At 43.1% G+C, this 24,892-nt stretch overlaps 1 protein-coding gene across 4 annotated transcripts in view; it reads right to left on the bottom strand.

Moving 5' to 3' along the window:
- MKLN1 (muskelin 1) overlaps positions 1 to 24,892 on the bottom strand; it is a 98,961-nt gene that overhangs the window by 47,231 nt on the left and 26,838 nt on the right. For 3 of the 4 annotated variants that reach the window (XM_020810030.3, XM_073002488.2, XM_073002489.2), the window contains 4 exons: positions 21,057 to 21,166; positions 19,712 to 19,904; positions 9,856 to 9,933; positions 7,570 to 7,635 (listed from right to left, as the gene is read on the bottom strand). In XM_020810030.3, coding sequence (XP_020665689.3) covers positions 7,570 to 7,635; positions 9,856 to 9,933; positions 19,712 to 19,904; positions 21,057 to 21,166 — 447 coding nt within the window. Of the gene's footprint in view, positions 1 to 7,569; positions 7,636 to 9,855; positions 9,934 to 19,711; positions 19,908 to 21,056; positions 21,167 to 24,892 lie in introns of all 4 variants that reach the window. The other variant, XM_078376514.1, reaches the window with a different exon arrangement.

The following is a 24,892-nucleotide window of genomic DNA, read 5'->3' as shown; positions in this document are numbered from 1 at the left end:
CCATCTTCAGATGCAACTCACCATGTCAAATGTTGAATGATTAGAACATTAAACACACTACAAGGGACCTGCTTATCTCACTAGCAAAAGCATCCTGACTCAAAACAGGTGAAGGCATCAAGCAAAAGACTTCCCTAGCTTATTCCTGTAACGGGCTAGTTGCTCTTCGGCCCCAAGGTTTTGTACATTTATAGGGCTTGGATTATGTAAGCAAAAAGGAGATCACCTTTCAGGCCCCGATGATCTTTGACCCAGGTCCTGGAGAAATCCAAAGGGTGGACAAACTGCTTAAAAACCCATTTGCCTTCCTGGAATGATCTGCCCCAGCAACCAGCAGAAAGGGAAAGGTGAGTGTCAGGTACAGGTAAAGGTAAAGGGTTCCCCTTGACATTTAGTCCAGTTGTGCCCGACTCTAGGGCGCGGTGCTCATCCCCGTTTCCAAGCCGTAGAGCCAGCCTTTGTCCGTAGACAGTTTCCATGGTCACGTGGCCAGCACGACTAGACATGGAACGCCGTGACCTTCCCACCGAGGTGGTACCTATTTATCGACTCACAATTACATGCTTTCGAACAGCTAGGTGGGCAGGAGGTGGGACAAGTGACGGGAGCTCTCTCCATCATGTGGATTCGATCTTACGACGGCTGGTCTTCTGACCTTGCAGCACAGAGGCTTCTGTGGTTTAACCCCCAGCGCCACCACATCCCTTCTAGTGTCAGGTATACTCAGTCCAAAAATTAGAGCTGTGCAATGCCTTTTGTGAGCCACAAAATATCACTGAAAAGTTATCCGGCACTCTTAAGCAGGCTGGGCATCACAGAACTTTGTGGTGGGAGGAGAAAGAGTAAAACCCAAAGAATCCCTGGAATAGTCACTGAAGAATATTAGCATTCCAGTTCCAGTCCAGCTAGCTCACCATACGATGCAGGAAAAAATGTGGATTTCAGTGAGGAAGAGAAGAGAGGGAGATGCTAACCTCTGCCTGCTCTGCACTGGTGGCTGCCAGTGGCATCCCGCCCCCCCCCAAAGGTTACCTTGGGTCATTCGCTGTAATTACCCTTCCTTTCTGTGCACAGGGCAGCCTATGTTCCTTGCAAAGAGTGCGTCCTTTTGTGTGCCTAAGTTCTCACAGCTCACAAAACCCACATTTACCACAATGGCCCAATTGACAACCAAGGAAAAAACACAGAGATTTGGCACATGCAACACATCCTACTGGGCCTCAGACAAAACAGTCCAGAGAGGCTGCGCCGATCGCAAAAAAAAAAGATGAATTAATCTAATGGAAGCTAGCAGAAAGAAGACCCACAAGCACTTACAGGGAATAGATCCCCACCGCTATCGTAAACTGAACTCTTGGATGGCCACAGACCTACGTGTGCTCCCTATCGCCTATCCAAAATAATACAGTGGACCCTTGACTTACAGATGGCTTGACTTACAGACTTTTTGAGTTACAGACTTCTCTGGCCGGAAAATTTAGGTTTGACTTGCAGACTGAGATTTGACTTACAGACCAGAAAAAAACCAAAATGGAACAAAAACGGCCTGTTACGGGATTAATCGGTTTTCAATGCACTGTAGGTCAATGGAGACTTGACTTACAGACTTTTTGACTTGAGAACCGCCTTCCAATACAGATTAAGTTCTCAAGTCAAGACCCCTCTGTATTGCAGCATGAACTTTGGTAGATTACAAACTCAAGAGCTTTTATTTTTGTTATAGATGCTGAAACAGACTAACACGGCTACCTCTTTGAAAACTGCAGCAATGATATAGAATTCTCTCTCTAAGCAAACTAAACTAGACCGTCCAGGTTTGGGCACGTCATGAGAAGGTAGACAATAATGCTGGGAAAGGTGGATGGCAGCAGGAAAAGAGGAAGACCAAATACAAGATGGAGTGACTCCCTAAAGCAAGGGACCCCAACCCTCGGTCCGCAGCCCGGTATTGGGCCGTGGCCTTCGCAGGACTGGGCCACGAAGACAGATCTCACGCCCTCCATGCACGCCCAACCACATGCACAGATGCCTCCGCCCACCAGTGCATGTGCATGAGTGTGCCCCACCCACCCGTGAGAGTGCTCCGCCCACCTGCGCATGCGCACGGGTGCACCTCGCCCATCCACAAGCACGATCCATGCATGCCCTGCCCACCTCCGTGCGGGGGGGTCCCCCTTGCACACAGACCCCATCCACCCCCAACTGGTCCGCAGTTCGAGAAAGATTGGGGACCACTGCCCTAAAGGAAGCCGCAAGCATGGGTCTATATGAGCTGAGCAGGGCTGTTGAGGACAGGATATTTTTGGGATCACTCATTCATAGGCCTACTATACGTCAAAAGCAACTTGATGGCACACAACAACAACAACAACAACAACAACAACAACAACAACAACAACAACAACAACAACAACAACAACAACAACAACAACAACAACAACAACAACAACAACAACAACAACAAATGAACTGCTTCAATAAGACAGCAGAGAGCTCCTCTGCTACCAAACAGAGCCAAATGAAAATGTACAGTATTGGAGCATCGGTTCCAGGATCTCCCTGTTTTTCAAAAGTACATCACCCTCCCTCTGCTTTTTTGCCCCACTTGTGTACATTACTAATCATAAGGAGACGTGGGGAAATGTCTTCAACAAGTTGACTATCCGAGGCAGTGACATGGATGAGTGTGCAGGAGCCAGGAAGAGTGTAATAAAACTTCATTTCATGCTTCTTCTGGACAAGGACAGAGATCGTGAAAACTATTCGGACACCTAAAAGCAAAAACTGACATTTCTTGCCATTTCAACAGCTGCCATTTACACAAGTGTAATTTTTTTAAAAAAAAAAATGAAAGCTATCAAAAATTAGGAATTGCCTTTTGCTGAGCAACTTGCAAGAGTTGTAGATTTGCAGCCCTATTTTCTCCTCATTCGCTTGGCGATCAAAACATACAAGAGCAGTCAACAATCAGCAGAATACGAAAGCCACCGAACCACCGGGTTCACTAACACATTAAGGTTAATATGAATAATATGGCAATATTAGGTATCGCATATATACTGCGTCGATATTTAACAGAAACTTAGGTTTTTGGTTAAAACTTGTATGTTACATAATACCAGTCAACGTTTTTATAATTTTGGCTGTGCCTGGACTTTTTTAACAACAACAAGGCTTTCATCTATTACCCAAAAGCATGCTTTTTGGAAAGAAAAAAAACAGCAAGTTCTTCAAACTTCCAAGAAAAGGAATTCTCCAACTCTGACACTGTTGTGCTAAAACTGACTGCCAGTATTTGGAACGGGGCTTGATTATCAGATTAGCAACTGGGGCTGGAAACCACAGGGGACGTGATGCTCCCTTAGCTATTCGGTTTTGTGCCTGCTTGATGCCAGAGACAAAGGTCTAACCTCCGGTTATGAAAACACATCTCCATCTTGCTAATTGCAGCTACGTCAACGAGTTATATAAGCCTCCTTTGAAAGAAGCTGCCATCAGTTCCACCGCACGCCCGGGTTAGAACACACAGTGCTTGCAACATGTGACGCTCCTACAGAAGTGGCTCCTGGCTTTGCAGAGCAGTAATGCAACATATTAAGAATGATGCCCACCACTCATGTAATGGTTTGGCAGAAAGGCTCTTTTGTAAAGGTGGCTGGCTCATATGCCAAGCGCTGACTCATCTGTACGCAAGTCATATTGCTATTAATAGACAGGTAATGCCATTAGATTTTTAACTTGGTTGTGGTAGGAGGCTGCCTCTGACTCCGAGGCCCTAGGCAACCTTAGCAGCACTGATTTTGCTTGAAAACAGCCGTCGGTTTTCAGAGTTGCAGAAAGTACAACAGCAATGAAAAAGAATAAAGCATAGAGATATGTTGTTTGGGTTTGGTGGTTTGTTGTTGTTTTTAAGCATGGGAACTCTAAAAAGTCATCTGGGTCCTTTCAAATTTAATGAAACAAAGAGGAAGTCAATAAAGACTCGGGGTTTACTGAAGTGGGGTTTCAAAGACAGATCTCCTGGGCATGTAAAAAAGGCCTCAAAGGTTACGTAGCCCAGAGTTGGTACTGTATAAGGATGCAGTATTTACTGTTCCATTTTAAAACAGTTATAAAGTCTGGAAATTGTGTTTTCAAGAAGGTAGGCAAAAAGCTACATAACCCTGGTTGAGCCGGGATTTTCATCTGCCCTGTCATTCTGACAGTTTTATTTATTTCTTATTTCTTTAACGTGTTTTTACCTTGCCTTTCTTCTCCAAAGAACCAAAGGCAGCTTTACAGTTTTCTAACATAACATTCTATAGGTCACGCCTTCAAAAGGAAAACGTACAGAAAACGATTCCACCTTTTTTTAAAGGTTCCAAGCTGGTGAGATTCTGACCGTAGCCGTGAAGAAAACTCATCCAATTAGACGGACTATAAATAACAAACAGAGTCAAACGGAAAGTTCCACTCAGATATTATCAAATTAAGGCGTTTTCAGAAAACAAGCACCGAGCACTTTTTGTGAGCCTCCGCTCCCGAAAACTTATTTCTAATTAAGCAATACATCCAATTTCTTGAGACAAATGGTAGAATTCCAGAAAAGAACCCTCTTGCAAAGTTGCTGTGTCATGCAACCCTGGAGAAAATTTTCCATTGTATTGCTAACGTCTGAAAACTAAAAAAAAAAATTTGTTGCGAAGGACTTCTTTTAACATTTTCAGTCCACTAGGGGGGGCTTTCCAGCTGTATCAACAGTTCTTGAACAATCTTGTTAGCTTGCAAGAATGTAATTAGAAACTGTCCGTAAATCAGGTGCTATATAAAAGGATTAAAGACCCCATCGCTAACCAAAGACTTACAATCTGATAAAGAAGCAGAACCAGGGGAGAAAAATAATAATTAAAAATAGCATAAGAAAAAATAGGCAATAACTACCGTGTTCCCCCAAAAGTAAGACCGGGTCTTATATTAATTTTTGCTCCAAACAACGCATTAGGGCTTATCTTCAGGGGATGTTTTGTTTTTTTCATGTACAACAATCTACATTTATTCAAATACAGTCATGTCATCTTCTTCTGGCTGCTGCACAAGGGTGGAGCACGGGGGTTCACTTAATTGGGGCTTATTTTTGGGGTAGGGCTTATATTATGAACATCCTGAAAAATCATACTAGGGCTTATTTTCAGGTTAGGTCTTATTTTCAGGGAAACGGGGTATTTGATGGCAAGTATTAAAACGAAACGTGTCTTGTTCTAGTAAACACTCATTTAGGGCATTTCTTGGTTAAAAAGTCTCAGTAGAAAAGCACATTGCCCTAAAAAATGTGGTAGAAGTTACAAACACGCAGGTTATACATCAAAAACAATGTGCTATTCTGGATTTTATAAAACTTGTCTTTCTTCAAAGACAAAGTTTTTCAAAATATGGGCATCAAGCCCATCATAATAAATGGACATCCTAATTTAAATTGGACATAGCTTTCAATGAATGTAAAAATCCACTGAAGGGATGGGAGATGGAATAAACTGGATTCTAATGAGGTACAGTCATGCCCCGCTTTACGATTACCCCATTTAACAACGAATCCGCTTGACGGTGAGGTTTTTGAATGGGGTTTTTCCGCTGCACAATGATCGGTTCCCTGATCATTCGCTTTACGGCGATCAAAAACAGCTGATTGTTGGGTTTCAAAATGGCCACTGGGTGTACAAAATGGCCCCCCGCTGTGCTTAGGGATGGATTCCTCGCTGCACAGGCACTGAAAATGGCCGCCCCTATGAAGGATCTTCGCTGGACGGTGAGTTTTCAGCCCACTGGAACTCACTGAACGGTTTTCAATGCATTTCAATGGGCTTTTTTATTTCGCTTTACGTCCTTTTTGTTCTACAGCGATTTTGTTGGAACGAATTAACGTCGTCAAGCGAGGCACCACTGTAGTAGTCTTAGAACAGAATTGAAATTATCAATAGTACTATTTACCCAAATATCAAAGTAAATTGGGTGTTAAAAATTATGATGAGTGAAGTAATGGAAAGGGGAAGCTCGCCACACAGTCCATTAGTCAAGTAAGCCTGTGGAGAGATTTCCTCCAAACAATCAGAGCCTAACTGTGAAGCCCAACCCATTCAATGAGCTATTCCAATTCAACTTTGTCTGAGCCCTTAACCAATATCCACCCCACTTGATGACCTCATGTCTCTGGCTATGGCTGTAACCTCTGAGGATGATGGGGAGCCTTTTCTAACCCACAGGGAGCACCCCAACTGACTCGTGACATTAAAACATAAAGAGACACATTGAGCCCAAAATATAACATCTGTGAAAAATGGTGTGGGGTTGTACTCAAGGATAGAACATTGGGGAGGGGGGCGAAACAGGTCCCAGGAAGGAAGCCCAAGATACAGTTCATCACAGAGTATAAAGAACCAAGAAATCCAGGAAATCCGGCATCCCGGGCCAGGGCCTCTAAGGCAACAAGCACCAGGCACGAAGTTGTAGTGGGTTTGCCAGGTTAGGCAAGAAAGGAAGAGAGGTGAGCAGAGAAACTGAAAACAAGGAGCGGCCTGCTAGGAAAACAGACAGAAGCAGCCTCGCTGCTGAGTAGTTCAATATCTGTACAGTGGTGCCTCGCTTAGCCACGTTAATCCGTTCCAGAAAAAACTGTTGCTAAGCGAAAACATTGCTAAGTGAAATTAAAAAGACCATAGAAACGCATTAAAACGCGATTAATGCGTTCCTATGGGCTTAAAACTCACCTTTAAGCAAAAATCCTCCATAGCGCCGCCATTTTCGCTGCCTCTTAAGCGAGGAAAAACAGCAGGCGGCCATTTTGTTTTCCCAGTGGCCATTATGAAACCGCTGATCAGCGGGGAAGCGATCATGGCAAAGCGAAAAAAACCCATAGGGACCATCGCAAAGTGATCGCTTTTGCAATTGCAAAAACTCCATCGCTAGGCACTTTCGTCACTGAACGGAGCGATCGCTATGCGAGCCACCACTGTACCTTAGAAAGGATAGCAATTATTCACGCAAAACCTCCTTGGTTTTGCCAAGGGGTTTGCTGGTAGCCTGAACAATCCATCACGCTGATGGCTATTCTGTGCCATCAAGTTGCATCCAACATATAGGAAGCCTAATACAGTTTTCAATGTATTTGAGATATTTAAAGAAAGATTTTGCCATTGAGTTTCTACAGCAGAGCAAGTATTTGAACTCTGAGCCGTAGTCCATCACTTTACACCGCACAGGTCAAAAACAACAGAGAGGCTGAGAAACCAAGACAAGTCTCAAAACGTCTAGCCACCAGAGCTCAATCTTGCCATTATGTGACCTTTAGCTCATAACAATTCCTGTTATTTAAACTGTCTGTATTGCTGAATTTGGGGAAACTCCTGAGGCCACAAGTACCCTCCTGCCACATGGCCCTTTTTCTGTTACTGCTTTTCCTAAGTGCCTCAGCCATTAAAGCTGGAAAAGTGCTTGTCCATACACATGACTGATCAATATAGCCATACACCAAAGAGAAAATGCCACATATTGATGATGAGGATGACAAAGAGGAGGAAGCAGAGGAGAGCTGCTTACCTGTCTGAACATCGATGACCATTTGATGACCACCTCTCATTCCAGGCCTACTGTCTTCGCCATCACCTGGTTGATGTTCAAGAAAAAACACAAAATCATAATTATTACACATGGCCCTCCAAGACCTTTAGGAGATGGCAAACAGCATAAATTAAGGATAATGTTTTCCTAAAATAAGAAAAACAGACTGGCGATTCTAATGTCGAATATGCAGAAGCAGACCCTGGTGGACGAGAGTGGACAACTTGTGGCTTTCCAAATGTTGGAAAGGATAATGGATTGCAATCTAGCTACATCCCATGGGTCATTAATGCTGAACTGTTCTGTGGAAGCCTGAGTCCAAATTTCTGTTCACATGCAAAGGTTAAAAGCTTTTTGGAACTATCTTTAGGGAAAGTTTTTCTCTTGACCTGAACTACCTTGCAAGGTTGCTTGTAAGGATCAAAGATGATTTCATGTTTATACCATCCCATTAATGCATAGCACTATTCGGTGTGGCATACATATGAATCAGAAGTACTACTCAGAGCATTAGGAAAAAAAGTGGGAGAATAATGCATTGAGTTGAGCTATTAGTTACAACGTATGTTAGTTACAAATGAGATATGCACACTGTGAAAATAGGTTTTGCTTTCAGAGAACAAAACCTAAGAGGAGCTTAAAACCAAGCACTAAGCCAATATCTTCAAGTCTGCTATGGGGCAACTAATGGCAAAGATTCAGCCATCCGCATGTAATGTGATTCAGGAACATTACAAAGTCTGAGCAAAGAAAGGTTTGCTACGTCTGTAAATTCTGAACAAACCAACGGTCAGGTACCTTCCGTTTGAATGGAATATTATATACTGCGATGGTTACTGCTTTTTTTAAAAAAGGTATTGAGAATCTATGATCTTGCATGGCTCTTATTCATTTGAATTGGAAAGGTGACATCTTGGCAGATTTAGGCCGACTGAGAATTACTGTCCGTTCCAATACAGAGGCAACAAAAAAAAAAAAAAGAAAAGAAAAGAACTCTTTCATATCAGTGTTACCTAACCACCAAAACTACTGTTAGGTAGCACCATTTAGAAAGATTTATTAACTCTGCATGAGGGATGGTCCCACATCCAACTTCATGCGTCAGCTGTTTAGAAGTTCTCAGGATCAGGACTAGGAAGGGCCTCTAACGCTAGAGAACTGTTACCTGTCAGGTTCAACAATATCAAGATAAATGGGACAATGGGTCTTATGTTCATTTCCATCTATCAGACAGACAGGGGGATGGGTCCCTCTAGGGAACTGACACGGCATCAACAGAGAAGCTGCTGCTATGAACACTTGGAAAATTTAACAGCAAGCAATGGCAGAACTAGGAATAAAACTCCTGTTTTGCATGGGTCAAAGGACAGAGACATATCTACAAGAGCAGGACATTTATGGTTTCCAAGGCCCTCTGTCTCACCAGCTGACGAATATCCCTATAACTGACTTTTCTAAGATCCCAACTACACTAACTTAAGATTTGCATTCAACAGCAGCAATAAGTGTCTTGAAGGTCTCCTCAAATAGCTCACTTTATTGATTTAAACCACCATCCTGTTGAGAAAATGCAGAGTGGAAGCTTAAGGAAGCACAATCATGCCAGTAGTCCCCCCCACACCTGCCCACTCACTACTGGACTCTCCTTTCAATAGCCAGTCCAATACAATTTCCAAAATCAGGTGCTTGACTGGGCACGAAAATGACAACCTGCCAACAGAAGCAGGGCCCTCTGGTTCATTTCCCCAGGCACACCCTGCGTTTCACAAAAAAGGGTTCTAGCATCATTCATTCATTCATTCATTCATTCATTCATTCACTCACTCACTCACTCACTCACTCACTCACTCACTCACTCACTCACTCACTCACTCACTTATATAGGCCGCCCACACTACCCAAAGGTCTCTGGGCGGCTTACAACATTTAAAATACAATACAATTTAGAACAATTACAATACAATTAAAATATATATAAAAATTGCCATCGGACCCACAGCAAACAGTATTTCAATTAAAAGCCTTCTGGAACAGGAAGGTTTTGACCTGGCGCCGAAATGTCATCAGAGTCGGCACCAGATGATCTCAGTCGGGAGGGCATTTCATAGTCTGGGGGCAGCTGCCAAAAAGGCCCTTTGTCTACAAGCCGTCCCTCTTACCTCCTTAACGGCTTTACCCCACTTTTCTCGAGAGAATGAAACTGACAGTGGCTTATAATTGCAAATCATGCCAAATTAATACATTGACTTTCTCATATTGCCTCACCTTTGGTGCTTTTGGGGATTATCTGACCCCAACGTGGTTTGTATTCTTGTTGACTGATGTACTGATTGAACAAACCATCTGTTTTGAGGAAAACACACAGACACAAAACATAAACAGTTAGCAGAAATATCAATTTAATTGCTTCAAACAAGGAGCCATAATAAAATTGGGCAGAGGATACACTCATGCTCTAAAGATGATCCTTTAAATGAGCAAAAAAAAAAAACAGTTTCATGCAAATGTATTTATTTACTGCATTATTATGCCACATGGAGAATTAGTGCAGGGAGAGCCTACAAAGATGCCACCTTTCTCTTGGTGAAGGGACTTGTCTGTTTTCTGGCATATATTCTCCATTATGGTGACCATTTCTTAAGTTAAAGCCATCTTGCTTACTGGTAGGAAGGTATGATAGAAAGGCTGGTCGTAAGTGCGTTCTACTTTAGTGCACAAGTGTATGAACAAAAATTATATCAAGAAAGTAGGAAACCCTTAGAAGCCTTGTGGCATGGAAATGATACATAATTCATGTAGCTTTGTATGAAGTTCCCTGTGCAATACCCCTCCCTCCCTCCACCCACCCACCCCGGCCATCTGGCCCACTCACAATCCATCACGCCCCCTCCTGGGCTTTGCCTTCTCCAGCCGCGATCCAGTCCAGACACCTCAGGTTGCCCATCCCCGCCTCCCCTGGCAGCCGACCACTGAGGCGAGGAGGCAGGACAGGGATTTCCCCTGCACAGCTGTTGAGTGACTGGCTGCTGAAGAAGTGGGGATGGGCAGCTGGAGCTCCTGCCCAGAATGGACCATCACCAGAGGAGTACCCCAATGGCACGCAATGGATTGTGAATGGGACAGCCGGCCATAGGGCTGGGGGGAGGGAAGACGCACCACCTGTGGGGCAGTGTCAGGAATGTTATATGAAGCAGTACAAATCGGTTTGTGGACATCTCTAACAATGAAGCAGTACAAATCGGCTTGTGAATATCTCTAAGAATCATGGCTCATTCACCTAACATTGCTGCACGCCAACTGTCCGTACACAACTAGATAGATAAAAGATGTATACAGAAGAATGTTAGAGTTAGTAGAAACTGGCAATTTGGTCTACAAGCCATTACACATAAAAACGTTTTCCACATTTTCTTCACAGTTAATGAACACACTACCAGTGGAGGTGGACACATCATGAAAGAAAGAATTGCCCGTGATTTGTTGTTGACCCAAACAGAAGAGGGTACAGCAACACTTCTATTCAAGAAATATGAAGACCCAAAATTAGCTTTGAAGAAAACCTGCTTGAGCATCTCTCCAAACCATCTTTGCTTGCTCCCTTCAAAAGCACATTTCAACTTCTGATTTTCCAGGAACGAAAGGAGAGGAAAGAACTTGTGGAAACTCAGATTTTCTACCACTTCAGTCCTTTTAAAGCAAGAATTAGATCATGCTTTAAAACTAAAAACACAAACAAATCAGAGTCTTAATGCTCTCAAAGGAGACGTTTAAAAGAGAGAACCGTGTTAGTCTGGGCCAGCACGTCAGGCAAAAACAGTCTCAGGTTTTTGCCTGACACTCAAAGGAGAGAAATACCTCAAAGAATAAGAGTCAAAGAATGATGAATAAGTGATGTTCATGACCCACCAGAGACCAATGTTCTCTATCACCCTACAACCTGTTCTTATTCCATTAACCACCAATTCACCTCCTCCAAGCCTTACTTAATACAAATGTTTTGTCAGCTATGAATCCCCAGCTCACCGGGGGGGGGGGATGTGTAGCCTGCATAATTAACTTGTAAACTGCCCAGAGCATGCTTGAAGCGCTCTGGGGCGATATATAAGCAGCACATTTTGCTTTTGCTTTAGATCTTTGGCCTTTTGAAAGTAAGGTACAGCCGCCCAGTGGTCATATAGACCAGATGTGTGTGTGTGTGTGTGTGTGTGTGTGTGTGTGTGTGTGTGTGTGTGTGTGTGTGTGTGTGTGTGTGTGTGTGTGTGTGTGTGTGTGTGTGTGTGTGTGTGTGTGTGTGTGTGAGAGAGAGAGAGAGAGAGAGAGAGAGAAATTTCAACTCTATTTTAAATGAGCTAAAATCAAAGGCGAGACTGTTATAAATCAATGTCATCATCATCATAAAACCGCAGACCTACAAAGGATCCTATGATTTCACTGAGCGCAGCCCCTGTCAATGAGGCACGGTGGGGAATCAAACTCCCAGCTTTTGGCTCCACAGACAGATGCCTAAACCACCAAGCTATGGAAAAAGCTATTCATAGTTTTTATGCTAGCCGTTGACTGGACAGCTGCTGTTACGTTAAAGCAGCACTTAAAAACAACTGAGAAGGTGGTAGTAAAGAATGAAATAAAGGCATGAAAAGAAGATGTGTGGCCCAAAGACAAAATCTGTAGCCACCAAGTAGGTGGAGGCAACACAAGCTTTCTTCCTTCTGAGCAGATTTTATTGTGGGAGATAGAAAAGAAGAGGCCAGTAGAGGGACTCCTACCCAAAACCACCAGAGGTTCAGAAGGTCACGTGTATGCTTTCACAACTCAACTTCAAATACGATGAGCCAAAAATCTTTGTGCGCTTCCTATATTTAGGAAGAGCTCATTGCTAACTCCTAAGATGACAATGGATTTTTCAAAAAGAAGATTGCGACCATCACATAATACATTTTATAATGACTGCTGCCATACCTAATCAACCCAATTCACCACAAACCCAACAAGCTGTGTTTGTGTCTCCTTTTTAACCCTGCAACTGTTTAATGGGAGACTGGCCTGGAGTACTTCCAAGCTTCCTCCCAGAAATGTCTGGTTTTGCTTCTTTTAGCAACAAATCTACTTTCATTCTTCTTGTGCTATAAAATCAGTAAAGGCTGGTTCTGAAAGCAGAATCACCAGTGAGATGACAATGGCCAGAAGTGGAGAGAGAAGAGGTTTGACTGAATCTTGTAAAAAGTACTTAATACTACTTTCTTCCACAGCATACTTTACATCTTTGGTCAGGCTGGCCAACCATACAAGTACAGTGGTGCCCCGCATGACGACGATAATTCGTTCCCCTGAAATCACTGTACAGCAAAATCGTCGTCATGCGAAAACAGTTTCCCCATTAGAATGCACTGAAAACCGGCTAATGCATTCCAATGGGGAAAATACCTCGTCGTCCTGTGAAGATCCCCCATAGGGCAGCCATTTTGTGGGTGCCAATCAGCTGTTTTTAATCGCTGTCTTCCGAAGCATGCGTCTGGAAAACAGTGGGAAGCCATTTTGCGAAGCCAACAATCAGTTGTAAAGATTGTCGTCTTGCGAATAAACGGTCTGCGAAGCACGGACCAAATCGTCGTCAAGCGGAATTCCCCCATTGAAATGCCTGTTTTGCAAATCGCTATAGCGATCACAAAAAGGCATCATCCTGCGGTTTTGTCATTTAGCGGGGTCGTTGTCATGCGGGGCACCACTGTAAGTGCATTTTCAGACCCTCACTGAGGGGCTACGGAGGAAAGCATGGTGATAAACACTGCCCAAATGCTCCAGTTTTAAGCAGGAAAGGCTAACAGAACCACGGCTCTCCTCTCCATAGTTTGTTTCCTGAGATTATGAACTTGACCACCGCTCCCCTCATCTTTTGCTACAAAAGTCAAGACAAGTGAGCCTAGAACAACACATAAGTTGTATTATTTGATTTCTTGAATACAGGAACAGGATTGTCAGGTTGGGAGATATTTAATTTAATTTTTTAATTTTTTAATTTTTAATTTATTTTATTTATATCCCGCCTATCTGGTCAGTTATGACCACTCTAGGCAGCTTACAACATAAATAAAGTACACATAAAATACGCAGATAGATATAAAATTATTACGTAGTGAACAATAAACAAAATCCAACAAGACGGAAAACAAGCAGTAGAAAAGGAGAGGGAAGGAAAACATCAGGAATTAACGGGGGGAAGGCCTGCCGAAACATCCATGTTTTTAGTTGATTTTTAAAGACACCCAGTGAGGGAGCCGCACGAATCTCCGGAGGTAGGTTATTCCAGAGGCGGAATTCCATCTTGTTTATGAGTAGGTTGTCACAAAGAATGCTTGAGTAATTTTTCTCTAGAAAGACCAATTGCTTTTCCATTCCAAGGAAATTCAGCACTGACAGCTACTAATCATGTATTTCGTAATTCAGCACCGTCTTTTAAAACCACTACGCAACGCAGAGGAAGAAACAGATGTTTGGAAGACTCAGCGAAACAAGACCCATGATCACAAAAACAGTTCAAAATGATTCAAAGCTTATACACTCCCCAGTGTAATGAAAGGAACGGGAAGTTATCCTACCTTGCCAAGACCCATGAACGGAGAAGGATTAGGGACCATAGAAAGAATGGAAGACAGGTATAGAAGGCTGAGAAACAGAGAATCACAGAGAGAAGAGAACCAAAACATTGGCATTACAGTACAGTCAAACCCTCTTCTGGACCTCGATGCAGTCCCGCCTGAGAGGCCTGCTCCAGCCATCTATTGGCATTGCCATTGCTGTGGCCACCAGAGAGGATACAACAGGCCTTCCATGCTAAAGACTCCGCTTCAAACCCTGCTGAACCGTATAAATACTGTAAGCACTTGTGCCTGACTTTGCTTTCTTCCTCCTCCCTCAGCATCCCCTTTCCTTTTGTGCCATCCTCTTTTTAGGCAGAACACCTGAAGGCAGGAACTTTCTTCAGTACTGATCTTCGTATCCTTATTACTCATATACTGTACATAATAGTAGATGGACTACAGGAGAGCAGGAGACTCAACAAAATGCCCACCTCTTGAGGAACGTTTGAGGAAGTAGCATAGTGATTACAACCCCAGCTGCTCTTATAAAGCAATGAACTGTTTCAGATGGTAGGAGTGTGGCGCTCCGTGTGTAGGCAAACGGGTCTTGAGTACTAGAGAAGGGCATGAACTGCAGTTCGACGGTTCAGCAGGGCACTTCAAGTTTAGTAAGCAGTTCAAAATCCTTAACATCCAAGCTCATTTAAGCAATAATTCTATATTCTCATTTTGTTCACATCGAATTGACTTCTTACATCTTTAAACTACCAAAACGAAAACCCACCACAAATTATCCCAACTCCCTTGCCTCAGGCTTCAGTAGAAAATCACTACACGTGTACACTCACACATTTCATTCTAGTCTCCAATTTTCTCAGTTCCATAGACAATTGTTGTTGTTTAGTTGTTAAGTCGTGTCCGACTCTTTGTGACCCCATGAACCAGACCATGCCAGGCCCTCCTGTCTTCCACTGCCTCCCGGAGGTGGGTCAGATTCACGTTGGTAGCGTCGATGACCCTGTCCAACCATCTCATCCTCTGTCGTCCCTTTCTCCTCTTGCCTTCACATTTCCCCAACATCAGGGTCTTTTCCAGGAATCCATAGACAATATGACCTTATTCCATCAGAAACATGTTCTTTCCTCCTTCCATACCCTCTTCTCCCCATGATCCCAATCTCCACTTGGTTGAGTAACACAGTGCCATACAGCACCCAACCTTCTCCTTGCACTTGTAAGCTAGAGTAGGTAAAATGGGATATTTCCCCCTAAAACGCCCCACTGGTGTCACTCATTCCTATCTTCAATTTGGCACTTCTACTTGCTGAAGAAGTGGCAACTAGCAGGTCATAGGCAGTACGATCAGACTTGCTACTTTTCCTATTTACAACATTACAGGCTGCCATTCTGAGTACTGCTCTTAAAAGTGACATAAAAGACACTGAGATTCACTGGAAATATCAAATGATAACAGAGCTCAAAGTGGGAATGATGAGGAGCATGGGAACAGTGTGATGGAAAGGTATGGTGGAATAAATAAGTGGAAGGCACACGGAAGGCTTGCACTGACATCCCCAGATAGCTCATCCCTTAGAAAGGTATAAATATTATATTTTGGGTTATTACTGTTTCGGTCTGGATCTCATTATTTATGTCTTTGTAGACTAGGGTGGAGCAGTTAGCCACTGTTAGCCACCCAGAATATTGCTCAGGCACTAGATGGGTGGGGTACAAATATAATCAATCAATGAGCGAGCACAGAAAATATGCTAAACGCAAAAGTTTCTCTTCCCTAAAGAAATAAGTCATCTTGTACACAAGGAACACTTCTTTGGAATGAAAACCCACTTGGTTGTTGCAGAAAATACCCTCAGGCAGGATATTTCCTTCCTATCGAACATGTTGACTAATTTCTCCTGCAAATGCCAGGGGTCTGGACATTTAGATCCTCATGGGCTCTTTGAGAGGGAAATGCATAAAACCAGCACTGTCCCCTAGCCACTTACCATCAACACAGGAGTGTTGCCCTAGGGAGTGGGGTGTGTGCTCATTTACAAGCACAGGTTTTCAAAAGGTTGGCAAGGGAAATTCTTATGAACCTGCATCCTGGAGACATTTCAAACACCACCATTAAGGCATCGCTGCATTCGGCAAGCCCGTTATATGACAACCAACGGTCTTGCCAAAAAGAATACAGGCTGCCTGGAAGCTCCAGGAACAAATCCAAAAACAAAGTATTTAAGCCACAGCCATGAAACAACCGAGAGTCGGGAAAACTTTTTTTTTAATTTCCAAGAGGATATCCAGCATCTGCCTGGCTTTTCACTTGCACATTTTCTGAGAACTGCAGAAGAAGTGGAGGAGGGAGGGGCATGTGGGAGAGGGGAATATGTGGCTGATGGGCAACGGATACTAAAAAAACATTATCAAACTATTATGGGGTAAGGAGAAGTCAGCTTTCCATGAACAGAACATACACAAAGTCGAAACCAACCCAGGGTATAGTCAGGATTCATCCTATCACGCTTCCTGTTTTTAACCCACTCCCTCTCATCCCGTGTCTAATACTACAACAAATTATGTCATTTCTAAGCTCAAATGCAAAGCCAAATGAGTTACTGTATTTTTTGCACCACACCCCTTTTTTCCCACAAAACAGGGGTGTGGAAAGTCTGTGCGTCTTATGGAGCAAAGAAAACAGATTATATTTTCCTGTTTTCTTCTCCTAAAAAATTGGTGCGTCTTATGGAAAGGTGCGTCTTATGGAGCGAAAAATACGGTACTTTGCAAAGCCGGCAGTTTTAATATTTCTGAGTGCTTCATTTCTATGCTGCATTTGACCAATTAAGTCAGGGAAACACAAGCCCAGGCCACTTGGGAAGTTTTCTGACAGAATATTTCACATGAAAATTAACACATGGGCACCTCAGTGAAGTCTGAAAAGGAACATGCAGCCACGGGGCGTTTACATCCAAGTTGCCCAATTTCTTTGCTAGTCGGAAAACAACTGTTTCATTATTTGTTCTCAGCTAAGCCCAAGGCAGTAGAGGGACAGATCTGCGAAAAAAAGGATTTGGGGGCTCTATCCCAAACATCTGACAAACAGTACCCTGATTAGAGTTCATTCCAAGATAATTTGAATATATTAAGTTGGGACCTCACTTTCCGCTTCTAAACCTGGCTGTCCTTGCATCAGATTTACATCACAAGGGACAGTCCCACATTTTTCCCAAATGAGAGAAGGCCCTTGGAGAAATGTCCCACCACCTGATACAGTCTTGGGACTACAGAAGCCATAACCCTACACTGTGTTACGTTAGCACAGACCCAGTGAATTAAGGATGACTGAATGTATTTTTAACAGCGAGAGGTAAAAGTGACTCACACTTTCAGAGCAAATGCATCTATGAGCAAAGACGTAATCTCCATAGGAAGGAACACTCTACAGAAGGGACTACTACACTTCCATTCACGACATCAGAGTACTGTATGCTTTTTTTAAAAAAAAAATTAAAATTAAATCTTTAAAAAATGATAACACACAAGTTCAGTAATACAAAAATGATAGGATGCAAATACCCAGTTATTATGATATACCAGTGAAAACAACAATGGGCCAGTTCATGTGATTCCATGAACGTGTGCTCCATAGGTATGCTCAGAAGGAAAAACAAATGTGCAGACAACCCAAGTCACCATGTAACAGATTACCCAGCAGAATGGTCAAAGTGAGGTCCAATTTGCTGTTGGATCATATCTCCCAGACAACACAGTCAATGCTGTGTAATTCTAGGAGCTGGAGCCCAACGTCATCCGGATGGTTACACTTTGCTCAGGACTGCAAAATGCATATGCATACATTGCCTTGAGAACATATCACCGCCAGAATCCTACTGCATTTTTAAACATGACGAAGAGGAATCATAGAGGCTTGCATGTCACAATGGCAAGCTGCCAGCAATTTAAGTTTCATTACATGATCACAATTTCACCAGTTAACTCTGATCTGCCATGACAACTTTCACTATTCTTCCCCCACGGCGATAAAGATGCAGAAAGGCATCTGATCTACGAGAAGGGATAGTGGTACACACTGTGTATTCACAAAGCCCAAAGAGCATGTACAGTCGTGCCCCGCTTAACGACTGTCCCGTATAACGACAAATCTGTACGACGATGTTTTTGCGATCGCAAAATGATGTTTTAAATGGTTTTTTTTCGCTTTGCGAGGATCGGTTCCCTGCTTTGGGAACCTATTCTTCGCATTACGGCGATCAAAAGAGCTGATTTGGGGGGTTTCAAAATGGCCGCTGGGTGCTCAAAATGGCTCCCCACTGTGTTTTTGGAAAGATTCCTCGTTCTACAGGCACCGAAAATGGCCACCCTTATGGAGGATCTTCGCTGGACGGTGAGTTTTAAGCCCATTGAAATGCGTTGAACAGTTTTCAATGCATTTCAATGGGATTTTTAATTTTGCTTTACGACGTTTTCGCTCTACAGCGATTTCGCTGGAAAGAATTAACGTTGTTAAGTGAGGCACCACTGTACAGTGAAAAAGCAAATGCATTCAAGTTCCAGCAGCACACAAGACAGCTCACTACAGTATAGTATTTCAACAAGGGGCCAAATCCTCCACAGACCTGAGTCAACAGATAATCAACACTAGGAGAAAACAACCACATCCCTCATCTGAAAACCAACCATTTCTAAAAACAGAACAAACCTCTCAGCCCTGTGGCAATAAACCTAGGTGTCAGGGGAGATGCTGCGAGGGCTTAGCAGTCCTGTCTACTGTTGTTCTTGTGGTCGAACTTCAAAGGCTTGGTTCCCTTCCCCCTGTCCCACATCAAAAGGAAGTTCCACATGGAAGTTCAGTACGAGCTGGTTAAAAAATTCCGACAGTCCCCCAGAGGCAAGCAGAGCGAAAGCAGTGGCCTCTGGCCACCTTCCTCCATCCATTAGTTGTGTACTTATCTCTATCTGTTAATTGCCTGTGCTCATATTCCTTTCCTAACCCCTAGGGACAGATGGCTGCAAAAGAGAGATCAGATAAACAAACCAAAAGGAAAAAAGAAATAAAGAAACCGACCAGGTAAACAGAGAAAGGTAGCTCGTATCTTCTCCCTCCTCTCCAGCAGTCTCTCTGTTTCCTGCGGAGCTTTAAGCCTAACTACTTCTGACATGGCGACTGTGTTTTGCAGCCGGACTCCAGGATGACACACACTGGCCTTATAGTAACATGAGGGAATACTGTACTTTTCTGGGGGGGAGTGACAGCATGTTAACATGCAGACTTCCGTTATGAATGTTCGGTTTGTCACTGGCTGCCTTCCAAGGGAAAGCTGCGCTGCCAATAGTCAGAATTATGTCTTGTACTATCAGCTTGACAAGATGAAGTTTTCAGTTCCTTGGCAAGCAACCAAAATAAAGAACGGCACAGGGCCCCTGGGGGTCCACCTAGAGCAGAGATGTTCATCTGCCAGCTACCCACCATCACAATCCAGAGTGGATCTTGCCAGTAAAACACTACCCCATTGTTCTTACCATTCACGGCTTTTTCTATCAACTCTTCACATGCATTGAAGTCTCCTTTTAGAACGAGCTTGTCGTGAAGGTCTGTCAGCATGGGGTGCTCCAACGCAATCCTTGTCTTCTTCTGGAGCGATTCAAACGCCTCCGTGTAATTGTGCTGGCGAAAGTGCTTCAGGCAAAGGCGAATGGCTTCCTGTTCACGGTACTACTGGAACACAAGAAAATCTGTGAGACCAGCACCACGGGTGTCCCAAACACAGGTAAATACCATATTTTTCACACCATAAGACGCACTTTTTTCCCACAAAACAGGGGGGTGGAATGTCTGTGCGTCTTATGGAGCGAAAAAAACAGATTATATTTTCCTGTTTTCTTCTAAAAAATTGGTGTGTCTTATGGAAAGGTGCGTCTTATGGAGCGAAAAATACGGTGGTTTGCTTGGGTTTGGATTACAGAAGGATTAAAGGGAATGGGTATGAGTACAAGGATATCGACAGAGTCTCAAGGCAATGTTAACTGCATCCTTTCATACAGATTAGCTTCTGCTGTTCCTCCAAGAAATTCAGGGCAGCGTATAAAGATTTACTGTACTTTTGGTTTCACAACTGCTCTGCAAGAATTTAGATCTGATCTTTGTAGTCAAACAGTCAACAACATCTCCACTTCATAGCACCGCAAGAAACATTTTAAAAAAACAAAACAATCTCTCTGTAACTGCAGTGGCTTGTCTTCAGAGAAAGCAAAAGATTTTGAGCAGCTTCTCTCTTCTGTATTTCTTAAATTCCATTTAACTGATCTATTCTTACAACTGATCTGTTATCAGAGTCATAATTACTCCTACTATAATCACCCAGAGAAACAATAGAAGCTGCTTTTACACCACATCAGATTGCTAGCTCACTGCCATTGATCGGCACTAACTGGGAACAGCTCTTCAAGGCTACAGTGAGTCCTTTTTCAGGGTATCAGGTACTCGAATGATGAAATTCAAACTGGTTCAACACTTGTGTATTATTAAACAAAACGGCTATGTAACTAAGGCAAATTATGAACATAATCACAAAAATGCAAATAAAACCCAGCCCAATACCCATTTTTCAAATGCATTTTATGCTGAAACCATCCCTAAACCTATAGCATCATATCAAATTATTTGTAACTATTCAACTATTAGTTATTTGTTTCTCAAATGCTCAGAATATCGTTATTGGAATATAATTGTTTGACTGCATCCAACAATATGATTGTTGGAATACAGCCACGTAACATATCCATTGAAGAAAACTCTACTTGACCCGTTCTTTCTCCCCATTAGACACTTGCAACAATTCTGCCACCATTTCACACACAGGCCTACCTTACTATACCAATTGAGACAGGGTTGGACGACGTCTGGATCGTCAATGCCGCTGAGTTCAACATACCAGATGCTAAAGTTGAAGCTGGGACCCCAGGACAGCAGTGGAACTAGAGAAGGACAGGAAAGACAATTCGGTCACATCATGTACTGAAATGATGACTTCTACTGATCACAGACGGTCAATCTTGGCTCTTCTGTCACCATTTCTTCCAGAGGAACTGAAAACAGTTCCAGGCCACTCAGGAAAATATCATAGTTATTAGTTCACATAAATACAATTTAGTTTTGACAAGCCTTGTGCTACTGTACCATCTCATTCTGAGAATGACGTATCAGGGCTCATGAGACCACCAAGTGAAGGAACCTCAAAGTGACTGTACTTCAAGCCAAGCTGAGGAACAAACGAAGACTGTATAGTGAGGAACAAAAGGAAGGGAGATGCGGCATGTGTTGGGAGTGGGGGAATATGTCTCTGCTTGGAGGCAGGGGTTAGATGACATGCCTTTGTACAGATCTGTCTACTTGTAGGTGTCATTCCAGAACGTACAGGCTGGATAGCAGATGACAGAATCAGCCTGCAGGGAAGCCTTCAACATCTCACCTCTACTTTTACTTAACCATGCATCAAACATGGCTGACTCATCCTTAGTTCCAGAGTAAAAATACCACCGTAGAAGCCTCCAACACCCAAGGCTATGATTACTATATGCAGTACCCAATTTAGGAAGAATTAAATGCCTGTGCTTAACTAACCCCAAAAATCCATATTAGAGGTGCAGATTTCATGTATACATTCCCATCATTTAGCTGCCCATCTTCTAGCCACACCCCATACAGTCAAATACCGTATTTTTCTGTGTATTTCCGTGTAAAAGATGCTACCTTTTTTCCTTACATAGTTAAGAGTAAAAATTGAGGGTCGTCTTATACTCAGAAGTAAGCCGGACCTATGGCATGCGTGTCACAGCTGGCACACAGAGCCCTCTCTGTGGGCACGAGAGCCATGCCGCGGTTGCTGCCCATGACAGCCCGGTGCAGCTCACCGCTAGGGCTCAGCTCGCGCTCACGCCGCCGCCTTGTCCCCAGCCCGAAGAGAGCCCGCGAGTGGCACTGGGGGTGGCGATCAAGTGGCGACAGCAACAGCAACAGGAGCAGGCGGGGGGGTGAAGGAGGAGCTGCACCCGACCGCCCCTCAGCATGAAATTGCTGCTGCCCATTGACTGTGACTCTGGCGCCACAGGACAGCGAGCGAGCGGGGTGGAGCACAGCACGTCCGAGGAAAGGCCCTGCCTATATTTGGAGAGGTGGGGAAAAGGCATCCCCTAGCTGCCCTCCGGAGGATGTGCCGGCCTGGAGGGTGCCCACTGATTTGGGCACTCGGGCTCAAAAAGGTCAAGATGGGGAAGGGGCGTCTTATACATGGGGTGTCTATACACAGAAAAAAATATGGTACATCTCTAACTACATTTGCCTTAAACATGCCAGACTGGAACTACATTTATATCACCACAAGAGAGAAAGTTGTGATTTTCCCACCCATTCCATTCTGTTTGGACATCTTCTCCCCTGGCTCTCTCAACATGTTCAAATACTGTAAGCTTAAAAAGCACAACAGTACTCAGCCACAGATTATATGGCAAAAAACATGGCACAGCCCCAGCCCTAATAGTAAGAGTTATTTCTGAGTTAGAAATCTTCCACCTGGAAACTTTTCGGCATGCTCCCACTTTGTGGTGGCTGCTTTGGACTACCTACCTTTAGAAATACATATTAATCATTTACATTATATTACAATATATGCAACCTTTCTCCCCATAGGGAACACAAGGCAGCTCTCAACAATTAGAGCTATGAAATAATCAGCATTTCAAAAATATTGTAGAAATATATATATATATTGTATATATATACACACACATATATATACCCCTTCCTAGAGTGCTATAGCTAAGCTGCTGTCTCAAATTAAGCTTTGAGCAACTACCAAAAACTAATCCATGCACACACACGGACAAATTTATTTATCTTTGTTTTATAGGTTACCTTTCTCCTGATAAGGAGTCCCAATGCCCCAAACAAGCACACAAGATATATGTAATGTAATCTGTAAAATACGTTTCCAAATAGAAGTCTATGATTTTCACATATGTTTTCACCTTGGGCCAGTCACAGCCCCGCTCTACCCTCCCTTCAAAGGGATGTCATAAGATAAAAGAGAAACTAATCTTTAAAAAAAAAACCCTCTCAGTTCTTAAGAAAATGCAGTTAAAGAAAGACAGACTGTCAGGACTGAATCTCCCTAAGGAGCATGGATCCTTCGGTCAGGAAATCCCGTTAGCCACAAATCTACCACCTTTATGCTAGGGCAAGTCCTCAACCTCCTTTGTGCCTAGAATAAGCCTGACCTTAAAAGAACACTTTATGTTTACTCAGTACCTTGCAAGTACAGACACATGGGCTTTGTAATTCTTTAGAATTCACAAGGTAGCTAATTAATGGCTGTTACCACTCCCCTCCATTAGGCCAAACCCTGCTGAGTTCAAGAGGCAATCCTTGTTGAAAAAATTTATGATTAATTTTTTATTAAGAATATATATAGTTTCACAGAAACTGTTTTTGCTCAAGCATAGCATAAAGAACATGTTCAAAAGAACACACAGTTAAATGCAACAACTAATTCCCATTAAAAATAACAAACACTAAACTGGGCAATGGTGGGCTAGCCCCACCTCCTTCTTTCTCTTTACTTACATTCTTTCTCCTTCAAAGCCACATGCTCAAACCATCAAGTTGTCTCTCTCTCCATCATCATGGAATCAAACTTAACCCACATAACCCATCGTCCATTTTCTACGTTACCCGGACCTCCTTCTTCTTGACCATAAACCAATGAACTCAAAGAAGCATAAACTGTCAATTCTACCCATAATTCTCATGAAGATGCAGCTGTTTTATCTCCATTTCAATTAGGAAGAAATTTGTTGGGTCAGTGCGCTCTGGGCCTCTCCGTCCTTGCACCCTTATCAGTTTCACCCTGTACCAGGCTGGCTGTAAATTAAGAAAAAAAAACTTCTCTGCCTTTCTCACATTCCTATGTCTTCCTTTCACTTTTAAAACCTAACAGACTCCATTTTCTCTCTTTTTCATTGACTACAATTCCCATTTTCCTTTAATCTCAGACCACAAGTCCCATTCTCCTTCAATCTCATGACACAGATTTCTGATTGCCCTTGAAAAGCCAGCTCTGCTAGACCATTAAGATTCCTCCCATCAACGTTTGTCAAAAGTACCTGACAAAGCATTCCTTAGCAACAGACGAACATGACCGCTTGAGATGCAAACACCTGATGCCAATAATACTTAGAATAATTTATTACTTATAGAATTTCAGTGCCCTGGGAAGTTCAATTTACATCTTCTAATAGTGTAATTTCAACATAAAGAAGATCCCAGTGAAGACCACTAGACACACTGGAGGCGTAGCGCCAGGCCATAATCTGTGAAGGAAGCAATTACATTCTGACACAACTCGTTTGATCATTTTGAATTAAAGCACTTCTCTTGCACCTAAGCAGAGGGCCATTGACCCAACATATCTTGGCAAAGTTCCCAGTTATGGTGGTTAGTGCTGTGCAACTGCAAATACAGAAACTTCTTTAATCTAAATATGCTTGACCTAAAAGCGTAGAAGCCAAAAAAAAAAAACAGAAGGAATGGCGGTTTAAGAGCTGGGTTCTCAGAGCAGCTCACAAGCTACATATAGAGAGCTTACAGGCCAGGTTGTGTATCTCATACCCTGTTTCCCCAAAAATAAGACCTAACCTGAAAATAAG

Source organism: Pogona vitticeps, chromosome 5 (genome assembly GCF_051106095.1).
Source record: "Pogona vitticeps strain Pit_001003342236 chromosome 5, PviZW2.1, whole genome shotgun sequence".
NCBI lineage: Eukaryota > Metazoa > Chordata > Lepidosauria > Squamata > Agamidae > Pogona > Pogona vitticeps.
This window is presented reverse-complemented; position numbering and strand designations above follow the sequence as displayed.